Source organism: Limulus polyphemus, unplaced genomic scaffold (genome assembly GCF_000517525.1).
Source record: "Limulus polyphemus unplaced genomic scaffold, Limulus_polyphemus-2.1.2 Scaffold150, whole genome shotgun sequence".
In the NCBI taxonomy this organism is placed as follows: domain Eukaryota; kingdom Metazoa; phylum Arthropoda; class Merostomata; order Xiphosura; family Limulidae; genus Limulus; species Limulus polyphemus.
The window spans coordinates 389,055-409,134 of record NW_013665760.1 but is presented as its reverse complement, the minus strand read 5'-3'; the positions used below and the strand labels follow the sequence as shown (position 1 = coordinate 409,134).

General features: G+C 35.8%; 1 protein-coding gene across 1 annotated transcript in view; it reads left to right on the top strand.

The window, feature by feature from the left end:
* Positions 1 to 19,908, top strand: part of LOC106475884 — a 52,619-nt gene extending 32,711 nt beyond the window's left edge. The window contains exon 12 of the mRNA XM_022381036.1: positions 19,794 to 19,908. Within this exon, the coding sequence (XP_022236744.1) occupies positions 19,794 to 19,895 (102 nt within the window). The 3' untranslated portion in view covers positions 19,896 to 19,908. The remainder of the gene's footprint in view (positions 1 to 19,793) is intronic.
* The last annotated feature ends 172 nt before the right edge of the window (positions 19,909 to 20,080 follow it).

Sequence of the window (20,080 nt, the reverse complement as noted above, 5' to 3'; positions counted from 1 at the left end):
TATCTGGCCCTGGGCTTTATCGTTTTAAACTACCCAATTTTTCTTAACCAGCTCAGAATTAATGCAGTCATCTTGTTTGATCTGGTTTCCATTTTGTTTACCCTTAATGTATTTAAAGAAATTATTACTGTTACTTTTTACATTTTCAGCCAACCTTTTCTCATACATGCTTTCTGATGTCTTAATTTCCTGTTTCACCAACGTTCTTGATTTTCTATAACCTTCTAAGTTTCCCATCATCCAGACGATATAAAATTCATAAATGTTTGATGCTTTTCTTTAATCCTATCTCTTATACTCGTTGTTTTTACTTGCAACTTCCCTTTTCTTTCTATAAGGAATATGTTTAGATTTAATTGTTACTATTGTAATGCTAGAAGTATAAGAAATACAATAGATGACTTCAGAGCACTGGTAGGAATGAAAGATTTTGATATAATGGGAATAACTGAAACATGGTTAAATGTAGATGTTTTTATGACAGAAATTTCTTTGAAATACGCGATTACATATTATTTAATAGGGATAGAGTATTCAAGAGGGGGAAAGGAATGACCTTACACGTAAAATGTGAGTTACAACCTGTTGAAGTTGAGGATATCAAAGATAGCAAGGAGATTGAATCCATTTGGGTTTCTATTAGTGGATATAAAGGGAAAATGCTTTTAGTGGGAATTTGTTACAGACTACCAGATGATACTGATGAAATTAATGAGAAACTTTATAATGAGATTAAAAACTTCAGCTGTCAATGAGGTCATAATTATGGGTGATTTTAATTTCAGCCATATAGATTGGGAAATGCTGGAGTCAAACCATGAGGGAAAAAAGGATTCGGAAACTGTCCAAGAGAGCTTTCCTTACCAATTAGTCAAGAAACCTACAAGAAACAATGCTATTGTAGATTTATTGTTAATTTCAAATATATAAATGATCGAGAGGGTGGAAATTGGGAACATCTGGGTACAAGTGATTATTGCTGTATTAGGTACAATGTTTTGCTGCATATGGAGATAAGGAATAATGATATTTTGGTTGCAAATTTAAAAAAGCAACTTTTGAAGGGATACAACAAGAACTATCTGTTGTGAACTGGGCAGCTGAGTTATTTGGATACACTGATCAATGTGGAAAATTATTAAATATTCAAGGTAAGTTAGTATGTAAGGATGAGTAGATTGGCTGGTTGGACTTGTGGGATCAGTTCAGTGGATGAAGGGAGCTTTTTGAAATGGATGGTTTACATTTAAATAGAGTATAGGATCTGGCTTGTTTGCAAGAGCTATTAACTCAGCTGTAAGAGAAGTTTTAAACTAGGACTAGACAGTGGTGAAGGTCAGGATAAACTAAATGCAAAAAACAAAACAAATGTAAAGAATAGTTTAGCATGGGAAGTAGTTCTAAAAAATTCAGCCCTAGTGACTTACTTATAACTTCATCCCCACAGTTAATTGTGGGTAGTATCCCTGACAAAATTTAGTTATGGCCTTTATCTTGAAATGCCTTTATTAACCCCTTGTACTTACTAATTAGCTCTTCTGACCTACCTTTCCCAAAAAAACCGCATCTCTGCTAGTCCTCTATATTACATCTCCTGCTCTGTCAGTTACATCCTCCACCTGTGCCCCTGGGTAGCATAATCTGATTCTTTTCTCCCTATTTACCCCCACAGACTCTCCTATCCACATGCCTTGTCAAGGAATCACTTATAACTATAACCTCCTTATCATCCACATCCTTCTCTGAACCTTTTGTTTCCTTCCCTCCAATTGTTCCTCGTCTACACTAGCCAAGGGCTGAAATATGTTGCTCAACAAACTAAATGTTATCTTATAGCGTCATCCAGGTTATTAATAAAATGTCTTTTATTTGTTGTATTCTTCGTTTATCCAAGTTATCCAAGTTCGCTTGTCTACAATTTACAATTAGATTCCTTGTTCATAACTTATGTTGGATGTTTGTGTTTTAAGCACGCTCTTTATTTACTAAGTTATCTACTTTGTTTTTGTTATATTTCAAAGTTATTAATTACTGTTTGATTTGCTCGTATTGTTTCAATTGATAATAAATGTTTATTAGCTACCTTAAAATTTACAAATATTTGTGTGACTTTAATGTTTTTACAATTATTTAGTTTTTAAAATACACTTGTTCTGTCTTCTTATAGTAACCGAATACCAAGAACAGTGGAATTGACCATTGGTATTTGAGTCAGACTCTGACTAAGAAGTCCAAATTCAAGGTGATGTTCTTGTGAAGAATAAATGTAACAGTGGAATTGAATAAATGTAACTCAAATGTAACAGTGGAATTGAAGTCCACGGTTCAAAGTACGAGTGTATTCGGCGACGGGTTTCGATCCTGCGTCTCGCAGTTGCAAGTTGAACGTGCTAACCGCCAATCCCCCTCCAGTTTAGTTAAGTTCAGTAGTACTTGGTGATACATCCTACTGATCTTCCCCTTTAGTGGAGGGTGTCCTACCTGATATAAAAACAATATTTAATACCTGCATTTGAAGCACAGTTATATACTTCGTGATTCTGAAGTTTATTGACAGGAAAATAACTGAGAAGTGGAGAGGGGTGTAGTAAAATAATTGGTAGTGGTACAGAATTAGATGTTCAGGACCTAGTGTGTTACCGTATCATTGAGGTCATTAGATGTTCAGGACTTACTGTGTGACCGTATCATTGAGGTCATTAGATGTTCTGGACTTACTGTGTGACTGTATCATTGAGGTCATTAGATGTTCAGGACTTACTGTGTGACCATATCATTGAGGTCACTAGATGTTCAGGACTTACTGTGTGACCGTATCATTGAGGTCATTAGATGTTCAGGACTTACTGTGTGACCATATCATTGAGGTCATCAGATGTTCAGGACTTACTGTGTGACCATATCCTTGAGGTCATTAGATGTTCTGGACATACTGTGTCACCATATCATTGAGGTCATTAGATGTGAAAATTTACTGTGTGACTGTATCATTGAAGTCATTAGATGTTCTGAACTTACTGTGTGACCGTATCATTGAGGTCATTAAATGTTCAGGACTTACTGTGTGACCATATCATTGAGGTCATTAGATGTTGTGGACTTACTGTGTGACCGTATCATTGAGGTCATTAGATCACGGTCATTTTCAACGCCATTTCATTGGAAAATTTTATTATTATTATTATATTCATCATACACTAAAGTTTTTTATTGAAGGGTGTAGTCGGTAACAAATGAGACATTTTAAGCCAAACAAAAATCACCAAAATCAGTCAACATCAACAAATGGCATTTCCCACATGTAACAATAACATGTGGAATTTCACACCAGAATTTATCATCTGTAAAGTTCGTTTTAGTTGAAGTGTCCAATAAGTTAGTCTCTATGGGTCATTGTCCCGGAATACACTTGAACCAGAGCTGTCGTAGTGATAACTTGTAATTGGCTAAGTTACAGCGTTAGAGAAATAGCTATAAGACCAGGACTATGTATAGCTTTTTTATTATTTTGATCTATTTTTAAGGAAACTTGATCAAAAATAGACGGGCCTTTTCCTTCAGCTGCATTTCCACTAAATCTATTACTTCTTTAACAGTATTTTTTTATAAAGAACAATACCAAAATTTCCAGTAATGATATCATTCATAGCTTTGTCTTCAGTATATTTTGGATAGATGTGTCACTTTCTACCGCATTATTTTTGAGGCGAGTTTTGGGCAAGTGAACCACAACTTTTTTCTTTTTTGTCTGAAGAGGTCTTTAACAGATCTAAGTACTAGATAGGATTGTTTTATTGTTAACATCAGTGGTGTAGCGAAAGGTGTAGCCACCTCTAATTTTGGGCAACATGAATATACCCTACTCTTATAACTTCTAAGACTAATGATATCTAAATTGATTCTTAATAAGGTGTTGTACAACTTGCCACATTTTAAACTAATGTAGTGGTCAGCAAACTTTGTTTTCAATTTTACATAACAATAAGTACGTATATATGTTTTTGTTTTTCGAGTCCAAATTGTAGGAAAATAGATATGGAGCAAATGATTCCTGTTGCTACAGGCTCCGTTGGTGTAACCGAAGTTGTTACCAGGAAATAACCATCAGAGTTTCAATATTATATCTTGTAACAATATACATCTAATTCTATTTAATTTTAATGTTATATTGCCCTTTGAACAGTGTATAACCAATAATCCCACCACACAACTTGTAAACACTGTGAACTGCAGCTCGCGTTACTGTATCGAATTACGTAACGCACGAGTCGCTCGCAAGTAAACTTCGTGAAAATTTTTTATTGTTGTTATTATTATTTTCATTGGCTTGCCTAATCTAACGTTATAAAATCTAATAAGTTTCTAGTTTTTAGATTTTAGTTACTATTATAATATTAAATAAAGAATGAACATGAAAAACAAGAAATATGGCACTCAGCTTCAAAAATTTCGTAAACCTCACGCTTCCTCTCTTCCCTCACTTCAAGCATTGATAAGCAACAACCATCATAGAAAGCCCCTTTTTACCAAGAAGCACCACAAAGTCCCCGTTGGCCTCGAAACAACAATAAAAGTCCAGTTGTACTAAAAACCATGAACAACAACAAAAACCTCACTCTACCAAAAACCATAATAAAACTTCTGTTATATCAGCAACCAAATTAAAATTCCTGTTATACCAGAGACAATTCATAAAATTCCTATTGTACCAGCACCAACATAAAACTTCTGTTGTACTAGTAACTATGATAAAACTTTTCTTGTACCAGTAATCAACATAAAACTACTTTTGTACCAGAAAAGATGATAAAACTTCTATTGTATCAGTAACCAACATAAAACTCCTGTTCTACTAGGAACGCAGATAAAACTTCTGTTGTACCAACAAACAACATAACTCTCCTGTTGTCCCAGTAACAAAGATAAAACTCCTGCTGCACCAGTAATGATGATAAAACTTTTGTTGTATCAGTAACCAACATAAAACTACTTTTGTACCAGCAAAGAGGATAAAACTCCTGCTGTACCAGTAACCACCATAAAACTATTGCTGTACCAGTAACGATGATAAAGATTCTATTGTACTAATAACTAACATAACTCTCCTTTTGTTCCAGTAACCAAGATAAAACTCCTGCTGTACAAGTAATGATGGTAAAACTTCTGTTATGTCAATAACCAACATGGAACTTCTGTTGTACCAAAGTGCACTCAGTGTCGAAACATTGTTCATCCGACCTTAATTACTCGCCTTAGTTTTCTTTAATTTTTAATCATCAACACACTTCAGAATAATTAAAAAAATTGTACCAACACACTCTGTGATCAGAATGTTTCTGGCTGTCATTTCTAGAAGATAAGTATACTATGACACATTTAATCGAACCTACACTCTTCACTTCTGTAAACCATAAACACATTTGCTTCCTTCCTGATTTATGTTTCGCTGCTTTCATCAGGAACTCTGTACTTCCGTCTTATTATTTTTTTCCGAAGATAGCAGATGTTTAATAGTTATCATATACAGACGCCACACCTTTCTCTCCCACTCATTTATTAGAATATTTTAAAATATAATTAAGTTTCACATCATGATATCGTTAATTTTTGAACTTATCTTTCTGAATACTATATATCATTTTAGTATGTTAACTGAAGTTTTATTGTCTGGAACAACAGGTGTTTTTATGATTCTTACTACAACAGGAGTTGTATGTTGGTTACTGGCGCAACAGAAATCTTATCATCGTTACTGGTACAACAGAAGTTTTATCATCATTACTGGTACAGTAGGAGTTTTATGTTCGCTACTGGTACAACAGAAGTTTTATCATCATTACTGGTACAGTAGGAGTTTTATGTTCGCTACTGGTACAACAGAAGTTTTATCATCGTTCTGGTACAATAGGAGTTTCATGTTATTTGCAATTCAACACAGTGATTGGTTGATTCTTTAAAGACGAGAGAGAGAAAGAAGTGAAAAAGTTATTTTGGTGGAAACCAGGAAGAATGATTTAGCATATAAACGTCGGATGGCGCTAGTGTAGGAAACTTATGAAAAGGGTGAGTTTGTACGAAAAAAATAAGAGAGAATCCTCAACAGCCGCGGCATTTGAAATGGCAGGATTAGAGTAAATTAATCTACGAGAACTTTTTTCTTTCTTTTTATTAGCCATATTTGTGTGCGCCAGCAATACCAAGTGGGGGGGGGGGCGTATACTCGATTCGATTTAATTACTCATCAGGATCTCTACCAGCTTACCCTCAAATTGAAATTCCTTTTGGCAGAATTAGAGTAAAATAGCCTATGAGACCTTGGGCGTGGTCAAATATATAAATCGAAAGGGTTTGATCTGCTGAGTCCAAAGCTGTAATTCTATCTCAAATCCCTCAAAAGATGACGGAACTATGAGCTAAATGTTTGACTTGAAAAAAACAAAAAACAACACACACACAACAAAACTCATAGCTAAAAAAGAATCATTTAGTGCAGCTACGCGATCTTTAGTTTTTTTGTTGATGTAGAAGTAATACAATTGTGCTTAATGTTCTTTTAAACGCCTTTGGTTGTTGTTTATTATTAAGCACAAAGCTACACAAAGGGCTATCTGTGCTCTGCCCACCACGCGTATCGAAACCCGGTTTCTAGCAGTGTAAGTCCGCAGACATACCGCTGTACCACTGGGGGGCAAACGCCTTTGGAATCCTAAATTTACAAGTTTTTAGTTTTAAAGCTTTCTCCTAAATCGCTTGATGTATTAATACGCAAATCTTTTATTTTAAAAGCAAATATTATTCACCCATTGACACAAGATTAATATTGTGTCAAGTAAAGCTTTTTAATGAATATATCTTACAAGCATGCACCAAATATAGCTAAACAGTGTGGGTCTTATTAACCTATAATTACCGATATCGACCTCATTAACTTTTAAACCCATTTTTTGAAACTGTTTATTAACCAGATGGCTTGTGGGGTCCATGGTTTTGTTGGTCACAGGGTCCCTAATAACACGAATCCCACAAAATACATCAACATGGTTATTAATTGTACCAATTTATATTTAGGTCCAATCTCTATTTTTGGTCGGTTCATTACGTTGCAACAGGCAAAGATGTAAAATTACTCAATATAATACAATATTGGACCCCACAGATAGGGTATAGTATGAAACAAAGCGGTAATTTGTGGGTTTAAATGCAACATAAAGATACACTGTTCTCCACTAAAAGAAAACTACCTTCAGTAATAGTAAGGTATTGTGATATACAGGTATATCATTTGTTTTCTACCTATTATATAGGAATTTTAAAATGTTTTTTTATTTATTTAGTTTCTATGCAGTTTTGTCGTAAACACGTGATCCATAATGTCTTTGATGTTGCCTTCTTCTAGTTACTTTGTTTCTTTGTTCTCTTTAGTAGATAATGTCTATTCAGTCCAAGATAGTATTGCAATAACATGCAGAATCCATATTGAAGTTACGAATGACTGTAATATCCTTTGTTAGTCGAATTGATAATATCTGTATGTGTGTTACAACTAACCAAGGCTGTGAGAGATCAATGGTCGTGAGGCAGTGCTTCGACTGGACAAAGTTTATTCTTTCTCAATTCAACTTTGCAATACACTTAATTTCCACAGTCACTTTAACTTAACACACGCTATAATTCACAACAAACGATTCACGCACTTTACTTCCTACCGCGCTTGACTCAATTGTCCATCTCTATCTCTGCCTGTCTGCAATTATCTTTTTCCACTCACTTCATTTGTCGGCTTATACATATATATACAAAAATAGAGGGCACGTAGAAAAACTAGAGTTGCCATCAACAGACATGATCCTTCTAGGATCTCATGACGTGTTAATAGCGTCACGTGACTTCCGCTGTAGTAACAATATGTTTCGTTACATTTTGCTGTGAGGATTTTCAGTCAGCATCAATACAGCTGTCAATAAAATGAAAGGTCTTATTTCACTGGAAAGCATTGCACATTTCAGTTTAGACAAACAAAACTTAGAACGATTTCTGCACTAGTTACAATATATTAAGAGGTTCAATTATGAAATATTAGCTTCTTAAATTTTAAATAAAAAAAATCTTGAGTGGAAATTTTATTCAAAAATGTTTTTCCTCAAAAAGTATAATAAGTTATTCACCGAATTATAGGCTAAAGATAATTTGTGATCAAATCGTACATTAAAATTGTGTTTAACCTAAAAACTTTTATTTTGAATAATATTTTGTTTGTTTGAATTTAAGCATAAATGGTTTCTAGTGTTGCAAGTCCACAAAAATACCACTTTGCTACTGAGGATGGGGATGGGGGAGGGGTTGGATGATAACATAGTAAACGTTTTTAAAACAACACTTCATCAGTTTGTTTGTTTTAGAGGAAAGCCACATCTACTGTGTTGTAAGTCCGTAGACTTATTGACGTCCCACAGGAGGACCGCTTCATCAAATGAGCATGGAATCACTAAGAAATAACACATAACACCGGTGACGTTCCTGTTTAAGGTTGTTTGGCTGTAAGATTGATAATTTATTTTTTGTATTCTTTAATTAAGTGCTCACCTGTGATCTGACGTTTAATTATTTTTCAGCTCAGTAATAACGTACAGACAAGCAAAATAAAGTTTTATCTTAAGAATAATACCACAATAAGAAGCATCATTATAAATTCGAAATATAGCTATTTTGTAAATAATATATTTAGTTTATGGTTTAATTCCTATTTATATTTTATTTCAGGTAAGATGTCTGGTTCGTACTAACTTCCTACAGATTATTTTGTAACTATCAATATACACATATGATCTTTATGAAACCAACGCCATCTTCTGTTTGGTCTATTTGAAGAAGTGTGATTTTAAACTACAAACACAGTAATGATGACAACTGAATTATCGTTGCAGAACTTGACAGCAGGAAACGATTCAACTACGTTTGTAAATCCTATGTTGAAGCACAAGAACTTTTTGTATTTTGCCTCATTTTGTATTATTGTTGTAAGCATTGTTGGCATGTGTGGTAACTTGCTGACTATTGTTGCTTTAGTGAAAAGTCCACGTGTTCGTAGCGCCACTGCCATCTTCATCGTTAGCCTTAGTGTGGTTGATTTATTTTATTATGCTATTAGTCTTCCTTTTAGCGTTTCTGACTATATTCTCCAGAGGTGGATATACGGTGATGCCTTATGTGTATTTTACCCATTTTTACAGTATTATACTAGTGGGCTGTCTTTATTTCTTGTCACAGCAATTTCTGTAAATCGTTACGTCCTTATTGGCCACCAGAACCTATACACGAAGATTTATAAAAAACCCTACATTGCAGTGATGATTTCTGTGATTATGTTGTTTACTTTCATCATGTTGTTACCCACATTAATTGGCGCCTGGGGGCGCTTTGGTTATGATAAAAGACTCTTATCCTGTACTGTTTTAGAGGTCAGGGGACTTGTACGATTTTTTTGAATTTCTGAATATCTAAAACGTGAAACAATAAATAAACTCTATAATGAAGATGATTGCTCAAACTTACCTTAACAATAGTGTTAGGAAGATAGCAGAGCACAAAACAACAGAAGATGACCAGAATCATTCTTGTCACACCCCATTCTTCGTCTCGTTTCTTAGCATTCATGGTTTTCTTATCTGTGGCCTCCACGTTGCTGGGTGTCTTTACACGATTGAATTCTTCCTTATCAACCAAAAGATGCGCACATAACAAACCACGATGGCCACACAGGGAACGACAAATCCCAGGATTAAAAGAAATGTCTGAGAGGACCTATCATTTTAACACTGTTTATATGTAAATCTTGAACACTGCTGGATTTGATCTTATTTTGGCAGTTAAAACTTTACTTAGTGTTTGACGAAAACTCTAAATTAACTTGGCTTTTGGTTTGGTTTGAATTTAATATTTACACTTTAAAGTTTGTTTTTATAAGTTTTTTATTGTATTTATACAACCTCACTTATTTTCCTGATAGCCTTTTACATGATAGAACTATTTTTCATTGTTGACGTACTATCACAAACTGTTTATTACATCAACTAATTTTCCGTTTGTAACGTCACACAATAAACTCTCAAAAGTTGCCACACGTACCTTATGCTGTATATATGCCACGGTATACTTCTGCCATCTGATGGCGGTTTCTTGTTTGTTTGTTTTTTAGAGTAAAGCCACATTGAGCTATCTACTGAGTCAACCGCGGGAAATTGAATCCCGGTTTTGAGTATTGTAATTTCGTAGACTTACCACTGTCCCGTCATCCAGTAATCGACAGAGTACACGTGAACCCGTTTGCTGTGTTTTCACGCCAATAAACAACACATTATTACAGAAACCAGTGCTTAATTTCTGACGAAACTTTTCAATCTCAGATCAGGAACTTGTTTCGGATTTTTCTAAATCTAAAAGATAAACCATTTTAACCAACTTTAAGCCTACTTTAGTTGCGCTGCGATTTGATAACCTGACTGATACAGTCTACGACATTATTCCTTTTCCATTCGAAATCATAGTCTCAATGACGTTTAAATGTTACTTTCCACTGATCCCTCTCTCATACACACAGAGAGACACAAATACCCGTCAACAGGAATTCGTTTTAGATACAGTATGTCATTGATTACACTCGAGTCTCTTGGTGGATTGATAATTTTCTAACATTTTACCAACGTTCTACCGTTTAAAGATGCCTTAAAGTTTGAATATTTCATATGTTTAATGTTTTATTAGTGTCTGATATTTTCAAATACATTGCTAGAGCTTTCTGCATGATTAACTATACGCAGAGCTCTACAGTTATATGCTAGTTAAGAGAATGTAAAGTGACTTTCAAAATAGAGAGTGAATTCGTTAGTGTTATAGATGTCGCGGTTACAATACTGTCCAAATTTGGGATAACTATAAAAGCAGAAATACATTATTTTTTTATTTCCGATTAAGTGAATTAGACGTTAAGCTATTTTCACCTGATAATTTAAAAGAACCCGCCAACAAAATAACAGTGTTACACAATTTGGTGTTAAGGGTGGAGATAAAAGGGTGGTGTAAAAGAAGAAATAAGTTTAAGTGAACTAGACGTTGAGCTATTTTCCCCTGATAATTTAAAAGAACTTTCCAACAGCGTTATTATACCAAGTGTTGAAGGTGAAGACCATGAGGCTATGTAGTGAGGTTCAAGGGTTATTTGAGATGAGAAACGTCCTTAGAAAAGATCAGGAGGACAGAAAATTAAAAGTGGACCAAGATGAAAGAGATAGAAATATAAAAAAGAAAGACAGAAAATTAAAAGAGTAAGGAAGGAGAAGAAGGAGACAGAGAGATTAATGGAAGAAATAGAAAATTATAAGAAAGAGACGTATTATCTAAAAAACATTATATTATGCAGATGCTTAAAAACGGGGTAAAAAAGACCCTCATGGCAAAATGGAGCTCCATACAACCCAGAAACTAAGATGTACTGGGTACAGGGAGATTCTGATTACTTACAAGAGGGCTTATTATGTTGGCAATGGAAATATATCAGTGAAAAGAAACAAGTAGGTACTTCCATAGTATCTACATTCTGAAGCACTCCATAATCTCCACAACCTACCAACAGCTAGACAGTTAGATGTTAATAAGTCACTGGAGTAAATAGTAAAATGCTTCTATTTGGTTGGGTACCAAGGCTCTGTGGAGAACTGATGCAAAAATATGAATTCTGCTGTGAACAGAAAGGTCTACAAAGGAAACAACATGGGCAGCTACAGAAGTATTGTTGTGGAACATCAGTTGACAGTTGTGGTCGATGTATGTGGTCATCTTCCACAAAGTAACAGTTGAAATAGACACATCATGATTATGATATGCTATTTCATCCAATGACCAGAAGCATATACTGTTCCTAATCGTGAAGTAGAAACTTTTGTGAAGAAAAGTGTCAATGAATTTATCTCAAGATTTGGTTTGCCAATAGAACTTTACTGAGTTCAGGAATGGAACTTTCAATTGGACTTGTTTTCATCCTTCACCCATCTTCTGACAGCATGGCATAAAGATACAACCACACACTATGAAATCAATTAAGCTGGTATGCAGACAAACATCAGAAAATGTGGAATCAAGATCTTCCACTGCTACTGATGAGTCACCATATGGCAATACTTGAAGCTATCAGCAACACACCATCATTACTGATGTTACAGAAAGAACTGAAAATGTCATTTGACTTTCTGTAATTCCATCTGGGGAACAGTTATTCAGAAGAGTCTTGCACATGATATGTAAAGACATTAAGAAACACCATACATAATATACGCTAATTTACCTGGGAAATAGCTTAAATTAACTTTTATTAAAATTAAAAGTCACTATCATGTTAATGTGATAAGACAGGATTCCATCAAGATGACATGATATGGTTGAACAGTCTCTGCCTCAAAAAGTAACAAGAATAACTGAAGTTAAGCAGATGCTAGGAGGGGCCATATGCTGTACTGAAAAGAATCAATGATGCTGTTTATCGAATTCAGAAGGATAGGCACTCCAATCCATGATCATATTTGGAAGTAAACTTATGAGAAAACGACCAACTGGGTAACTCCAGAGAAAAACTTGTCAGCAGAAACTCAACCTGTTGAGAAGGCCGGAGTTCTTGATAAGACCGCTTCCAGAATATTATCAAGGATGGCATCACCAGTGGATTCACCCAGCCACCTACCCAGAAAACTCCCCAGTGACAAGACAGCCATTGACAACATGGGCCTTAGAAGAAGAAACCACCAAAAATGACTTAGTGAATGGACAATTTATTATAGTTTTATTTATGTATTTTTGTTCTAAAATTGTCCATTATACTTCACAATCTAGTAAAGGGGTTGTAAGATATATTTTAAAATAAATGTGATTGTTAGCTAGAGGGGACTGTTGTTTGCTAGCTAAAGAAAGCTGGATATTTGATCATGGAATGATAATGTTAGGATCAGGAAATTAAGATGGGCCTATAACATTTAGAAAACCCTAAGGATGTGACATTAGATTTTGTAGCGTATCTGAAAGTATATTATATAGCAAGAGAGTGTACAGTGATTTCAACATACAGCGTGAATCACTCAGGGTGTTAGCTGTCACTGTTACTTTGTACAAAATAAAGCTGATTCAATAGATGCGAGCAACGTCGCCAAATATCAATCCACACCACAAGCGAGTTGGAAACGTTATAAAAAACTGAAAATAAAAACACGATCCTGTTTATGCATAATTATTGGACATATACAAGTCATGTTTTGATAACAAGTTTTCTTATCTTTCAAATAGTAATATTATATAATAATAGTAATAGCTGATAGTTGAACTTATAGAACAAACTAGAATTAAAATAATTTTATTGTATATATATATATATAAAACTTACTGCAATCTCAGTTATGTTTCTGTACAAATCCCTTCTTTGATCCGATTTATTTATTAACTTTCTAAAGTATTTAAAGTGTACTATTAATATTATGCAGTTCTTATTAAGCACTACGTAGCCACAATATTTATTACTATTAACATTATAGTGCAAGCTGTCCGTCTGTCTATCTTTAGGTCAGGGATTCTCAACTTTTCCTCCATCATTAATCCCTTCGGCTTGATGTATTTCTCCATTTACCCTCTTACTTCCATACAACAAATTCATAGCCATCATAAAGGGACAGAAAAACAAGAAGGTCAGAAAAAAAATATTATTCAGGTTTTGCACAAAAACAGCAATATACATTCGTATCACCAAAAATAAAGAAAATAAAACATTCTTTTCTAAAGAAAAAAATTATACAGTCCATTTTTGTCACGAAAAATAAAACCAAACAGATACACCAGAAACAGTATCAGTGGGAACACTGCTGATTCATTGAGTCAATCAGTTTGTTTATGCGAGGAGCTGTTGATGACAATGCTACTCTCATATCGTCATCGGCTTTCAATCGGTTCCTGGCCTTTGTCTTCATTGCTACTAAACTTGAGAACCCTGATTCACATAAGTATGTAGTGACAAAAGGAACAAGCACTTGGAAGGCACGCTGAGTAAGGAGCGGGAATGAATCTTCGAGTTTTACTCAAAAATGAACACCAACCTTTTCAAATTCTTCTCTAAGAGTAGCTGAGGATTGAAGATCAATCAGCTCTTCTATTGCTGGGTCATCATCTTTCATTTCTGACAGTTCAGTGGCAAAAGGTCTTATTATCCATCTCTCTGTTGGAATCATGTCTTTTGAAAAGTAGCCAGTGAAGTGATTCTTCAAGATTTTCAAATGTTCTGTGATGTCTTCATTTATCTCACGTAACACTCCAGATCTTTCCTCATCCAAGTTTGGAAAATTTGCAAAGTTACTTTGGTGAACTCTCCATGCCCATAAGTCCAGCTTTGTCTGCAATGCTGTCATCTTTTCACTTGCTTCAACAATGGTTACTGACGTTCCCTGGAGTTGTTTGTTGACTTGGTTAAGATAGGTAAATATATCTGAGAGGTACCCCAAGCAGGCAATGAACTTCGGATCAGCAAAGTCTTCACACAGCTTTGAATTCCGGTCATGGTACCCCAAACAGGCGATGAACTTCTGATCAGCAAAGTCTTCACACAGCTTTAACTTCCGGTCACGAAGAAAAATCTCTAACTCAGTACGGAGCTCAAACACACGATTTAAAATAAGTCCACGAGAAAGTCACCTAACATCAGTATGCAGTAAAAGAATGGAATGCTCAGAGCCCATCTCATCACAAAAAGCTTTGAACAAACAGTGATTCTAAGCTCGGGCCTGAACGAAGTTAACAGCCTCAACAACTTTCTGCAAAACAATTTTCATATTTTCAGGAAGAGTTTTTGCAGCTAATGCATGTCTGTGAAGAACACAATGTGTTGTTATCACATGGAGTGCCTTTTGCTTCACAAGTGCAGTGAAGCCTGATCTCACTCCCATCATGGCTGGAGCTTCATCAGTACAGATTGAACCAACAATGTTCCATGTGAGATCGTTCTTCTCAAAGAAGTCCCATCATGGCTGGAGCTCCAACAGTACAGATTGAACCAACAATGTCCCATGTGAGATCGTTTTTTTTTCAAAGAGGTCTTGTATTTTCTGCATTATATCAACAGCCTTTGTGGTTTGTTCGAGAGGTTCACAAAAGAGAAATTCTTTTTTTAGTTCTTTTCCACATATGTGACGGACAAAAACAAGAAGATGTGAAAAATTGGCTACATCACAGGATTCATCCAATTGCAAAGAAATTTTTGCTGGGCCAGATTTGATCTGTTCAATAACTTGTTGACAAATATCTTGCGACATTTCTATAATACGCCGATGAATTGTGTCAATAGAAAGGGGAATGGCTTGAATCTTCTGTTTTTCTTTATTCCCACATACATGTTCAATCATGTCTAAGGCACGAGATTTAATCAGCTTCTCGGCTATGTCATGAGGCTTCTTTGCCTTTGCTATTCGCATCGCTACATGATAGGAAGCTGCAAGCATTGGTTTCTTCTCAGATACAAAGCCAAGTTTGGGCAGTGTTCCTGCAGCCCTAAACTTAGCTCTCTTTGCCTTAAATGTAGCACGATCATCAGATGCATGGGCAGGATGTGTAGCTTCCAGATGCTCTTTCAATATTGAAGGTTTCAGTGACCCATTTCCAAGAACTTTTGAGCACAGCAGACACTGAGGCTTCTCCACACCATCCACAACAATGAAGTCAAAACCATATTGTACATATGAATCCAGGTATGTACGTTTCTTGGACATGACAAAATCTGAAAAGAAATAATTATGAATTAGTATAGTGACTGTATAGGACTGAACAGGATTGACTGACACTTTCCCTTCCTCCACCTCCTCCCTCTCTCCCTCATGCATGCACACGAGCACACACACACACACATTTTACAAAATGAAATTTAATTGAATTATTATTCAATCATCAGGTACATCAATTATTTACCCCCTGCCATGTAATTTTTTTACCCCCAAAGGGTAAATTTACCCCTGGTTGAGAATCACTATTTTAGTCTGTTAGCTTTTCAGTCCCCTTTTGGGGGCAGTGGTAAGTTTGCTGACTTGCAGCGCTGGAGTCCGGGAATCGATTCCCTATGGTGGAGTCCGCAGATGGCCCAACATTGCTTTGCTCTAATACAACAAATTTACTTGACCAAAAGTTGTTTCAATCAATGGTAATCAACACAATCTTTAAATGACCTATCAAAAACAAACAGGAGGCCACTTTGGGATAAACTGCTTTTTATTTGTTTTCTTCACTTGGTTCATCGAGAATGTGATGTTTTGTGCCTTTTTCCAGTTGCTTTTGAGCCTGCACCTTACTTGATGGCTGAAAAGTCTGGGAGCGAATTTTTATTTTTCTCTCCATCCATGGATATTGTGGTTCATGCTGGAAGGTTTATATCTCAGTTACATGAAGAAGCAGTTATGTCTTACCTGACACATTGTCAGAACTTTGTGACTTAGCCTGCCATTGCCATGTAGAAGAATTTTTGCCACTCTCAAATAACACATCCGCTCCGAATTTCGGGGTTCTAAGGCGGAATTTGTGATTAACCGGAATAGATCAATGTCCTCTGATGGGACAGGGTAAGTCTGTTGACTTAGAACTGTAAAATCCAACATTTTATTTTCCTTTCACTTCACTTTGTTAGGAGACTCTCAGAGTCACCAACTTCATTGATGATGCAATTCTCTAAACTACATATTCTTTGAGTCCCCAGTCCTCTCCAGATTCCTCATGTCACTTTGGGTCTTTGGTCCAAAATGACCATTCCAGTTACCTAACAGGTATTTTAAGCTTACATTACATGTTCTTTCTCAACACCTGTTTTTGACCTAACTCTTATACGCCATGTATCCCCTTTACCTTAAGGTTTATTTTTGTGGCTGCTGACCTACAGACATCACCAGTCGGTGTGATTTGCACCTTTTATCCACAGCCTGCATTCTCATTCTCTTTACGTCCTCAAACTGGTTCTTCTTACCCAATTGTCCCCTGGTGGGACAGTGGTAAGTCCTTGGATTTTCAATGTTAAAATTAGGGGTTTGATTCTCCTAGGGGGACACAGCAAACAGCCTGATGTGGCTTTGCTATAAGAAAACACACACATTCTTACCCAAGACACTGTCAGACAGGGAAGGGGATAAATCCTTATTACCGTTTCATCTGATCATTATTTTTCACTTCTCTATCTGATCAGATTTTGATTGTGGTCATGTTCAGTGAGGGTCTTGAAAGTTTTGTTGCCTGCACTAATGCCTTTGGAGATACTAGATAATGACTTTTCATTCTAGGTTGAAATGCCTGCTGGATGTCTTTTTGTGGACTGGTATGTGAGCCTCCACTAGATACTTTTATCTCTCATTATTTGCATGATCTAACAGTCTATTCATCTGAGGGTTTTTGCCTACCCCTGTAGCTATCTTAACCATTTCTGCTAGATTACACAGAGGCGTGAGTATTTTTGTTGCTACCTTTCAGAGTCCCTTACCTTGTTTTCACCGGATCCCACTCTGTGGCAAGTGTTGCCCAGGCAGGTGTGTTTTTATCAAGCCAATTCTGCACTAGCAACCACTAATTCAATATACTTTATACAGGTTGCAACAGGCTATGTAGAAATGAGGTGTCCCATAAGACCACCTTGAGGCTGATTGGGTGGTATTACTGTACTATCCTGAGCTGCCACTCATGGACTATCATGAGTAAAGCATAAGGGGATGCTGCCCATCCCTGCCAATCATTCGATCGAATAAATGAGAGTCGGTTTGCTTTTAAAAATTTAGGGAACTTGGTTCATCTATTGCACTGTTTCCAGAACAATGTTCCTTAAAGCTCCCTAATGAGCATTACCCCCCAGATTCTACTAGTGGAGTTAGGGAGTCCTTACCACACCTGGTTTACAGTCACTGTGGTGGTGGACAGGGACTCTTCCTCCAGAGTGTTAGTGAATTCCTCCACTCTTGGAGAAGAGGGCAAAGTTGGGGGTCCTCCTACCCAGGTCCCTGGATGTTTTTTCCCAGATGTAGGAGTGGCACCAGCCTAAGCAGGAGCCTACTCATAATACTGCTTCAGATTTGATTCTTGGCTATCCAGTTGGGGTGTGCATGGCCCTTCTTTTTGATCAATGTTGGTTCAGTACATTGTTCATGGAAGAGGGTCCACTGTCTTCTCATAATTCTGAATGCATAGTGGTCCTATCCTAGGTCTTTGGTTGAGCACGGATGTTTCATGTCCTCCCCATAATTCCGGGGGCAAGTGGGATGTATCTTGCTCATACTGTTGAGGAGTGAAGATGAGTGCTCATAATTCCATACTGGATGATTTCTGTTTTCTTTAGTGGAATAAGGTCCAATTGCCCTAGCCACCAATGTAGGATATAGGGACCATGATCCCTTAATTCCAACCTCGAATAGTGAAACCTCGGCTATCTGGTTGGAGCATGAACTGTAGTGATGATAACTAATGTAAAATTTCACCTACGATACAGAAATTAAGTTCCGGGTGAAGAGCATACCTGTTCTGGATGTAGTGCTGTTTTTTCTCTTGACACACCCATAATCTATACAGATGCTTTCTGTATGGATGATGCCCTCACTGGCTCCTCCACCTTATTAGTGTGGGATTCTAGCTATAAGTGGGAGTGGAGGTACATATGTTTTGGAAGTTAACATTTTCCTAAATTGAAAATGTATTTCCAATAATACTTACCTCATCTCACACCCTCCCACCCTTCCTCCCCACTAAGATTCTGTGTTAGAGACTGGGATTGAGTCAGTCTTGAAAAAGTGATAACATTATCTGAATGAGGTGCTTATATACAGTACCAGGATAGAGGGTGCATTGATGTAGGTGGAGATTGTCATGAGATAAATATCACCAAGGGCAATTGAGTTGGGTATAAAAGACTGAAGCAAGCAAAAAAAAAATCGGACCAATGCTTAGATGGGCAAAGGAAGAAACCCTGGCAGTCACATAATAATTATAAATTGGAGAGGAGGTGAGTATTATTGGAAATACATTTTCAATTTAGGAAAATGTTAACTTTTTGAACATAAGTAATTTCAAAACATCTACATCTATGCTGATTAATTCTTTATTTCATCATGTCACATTAATATATCTTAAGTATGTTTACTTGATATTGACTTCTGTTCTTGCATAAACTGTACTTTGTTACCTTACTTTAATACTAACGTAAGTATAACATAACTTGTCTATATTAATACCATGTAAAAATTACTGAAATACCATTGGTGATATACTTCATGCCACATAATTTTTTTATGTATTCCTTATTAATGAATTCATATCAGTACTTAAGTGTATTTCTTCATGTATAATGAACATACATTATGTATATCTATTTATATACACTGAGTTATTGTATTTCTTCAAAACTGTATTTTCACCAAATAACACACACACCCCCACTGTTTATTCCATAACTATGGCAACAAGATCTGACAAATGCTCCAATAGGAAAGCCTAAAGCTTGGTGAAATGAAAAATTAATGTATTTATTATAAGATACAGTCCAGAAAGTTTACTCATTTAATGGCAAGATTATTTTAACACATAAAGAATTACAATAATCCAAATCCATAATTTCTGTCTACTAAATCCTATCTCACCAATACCTTACATTTTGCTTACTGATACAACGTCAGTGTCTTGTGAATTTTAAATGTTACTAGCATGAAATTAGTTTCAGTTTCATCAACTTGTATATTTTTTTGTAATCTTTGTTGTAGATTAATGCCTTCAACCTAGATTGTCCTTTAGAAATATGCCGTAATGTGTTTGCACCTGTTAAATATTCTGTTGGTAAGTATACTGATTTTTATTTCCTGTAATGCACCTGTTAAGTATTTTTTTTTGTAAGTGTACTGATTTTTATTTTCTCTGATGCACCTGTTGAGTATCCTTTATTTTATCTAATAGTTTATTTCTGTAAAGGTTACCTTGCATACCTTGTGAATTAGAAACGTATGAAATGCAACTCAAAGTTTCTGAGAACTACAAGGGAATTCTTCCTCTA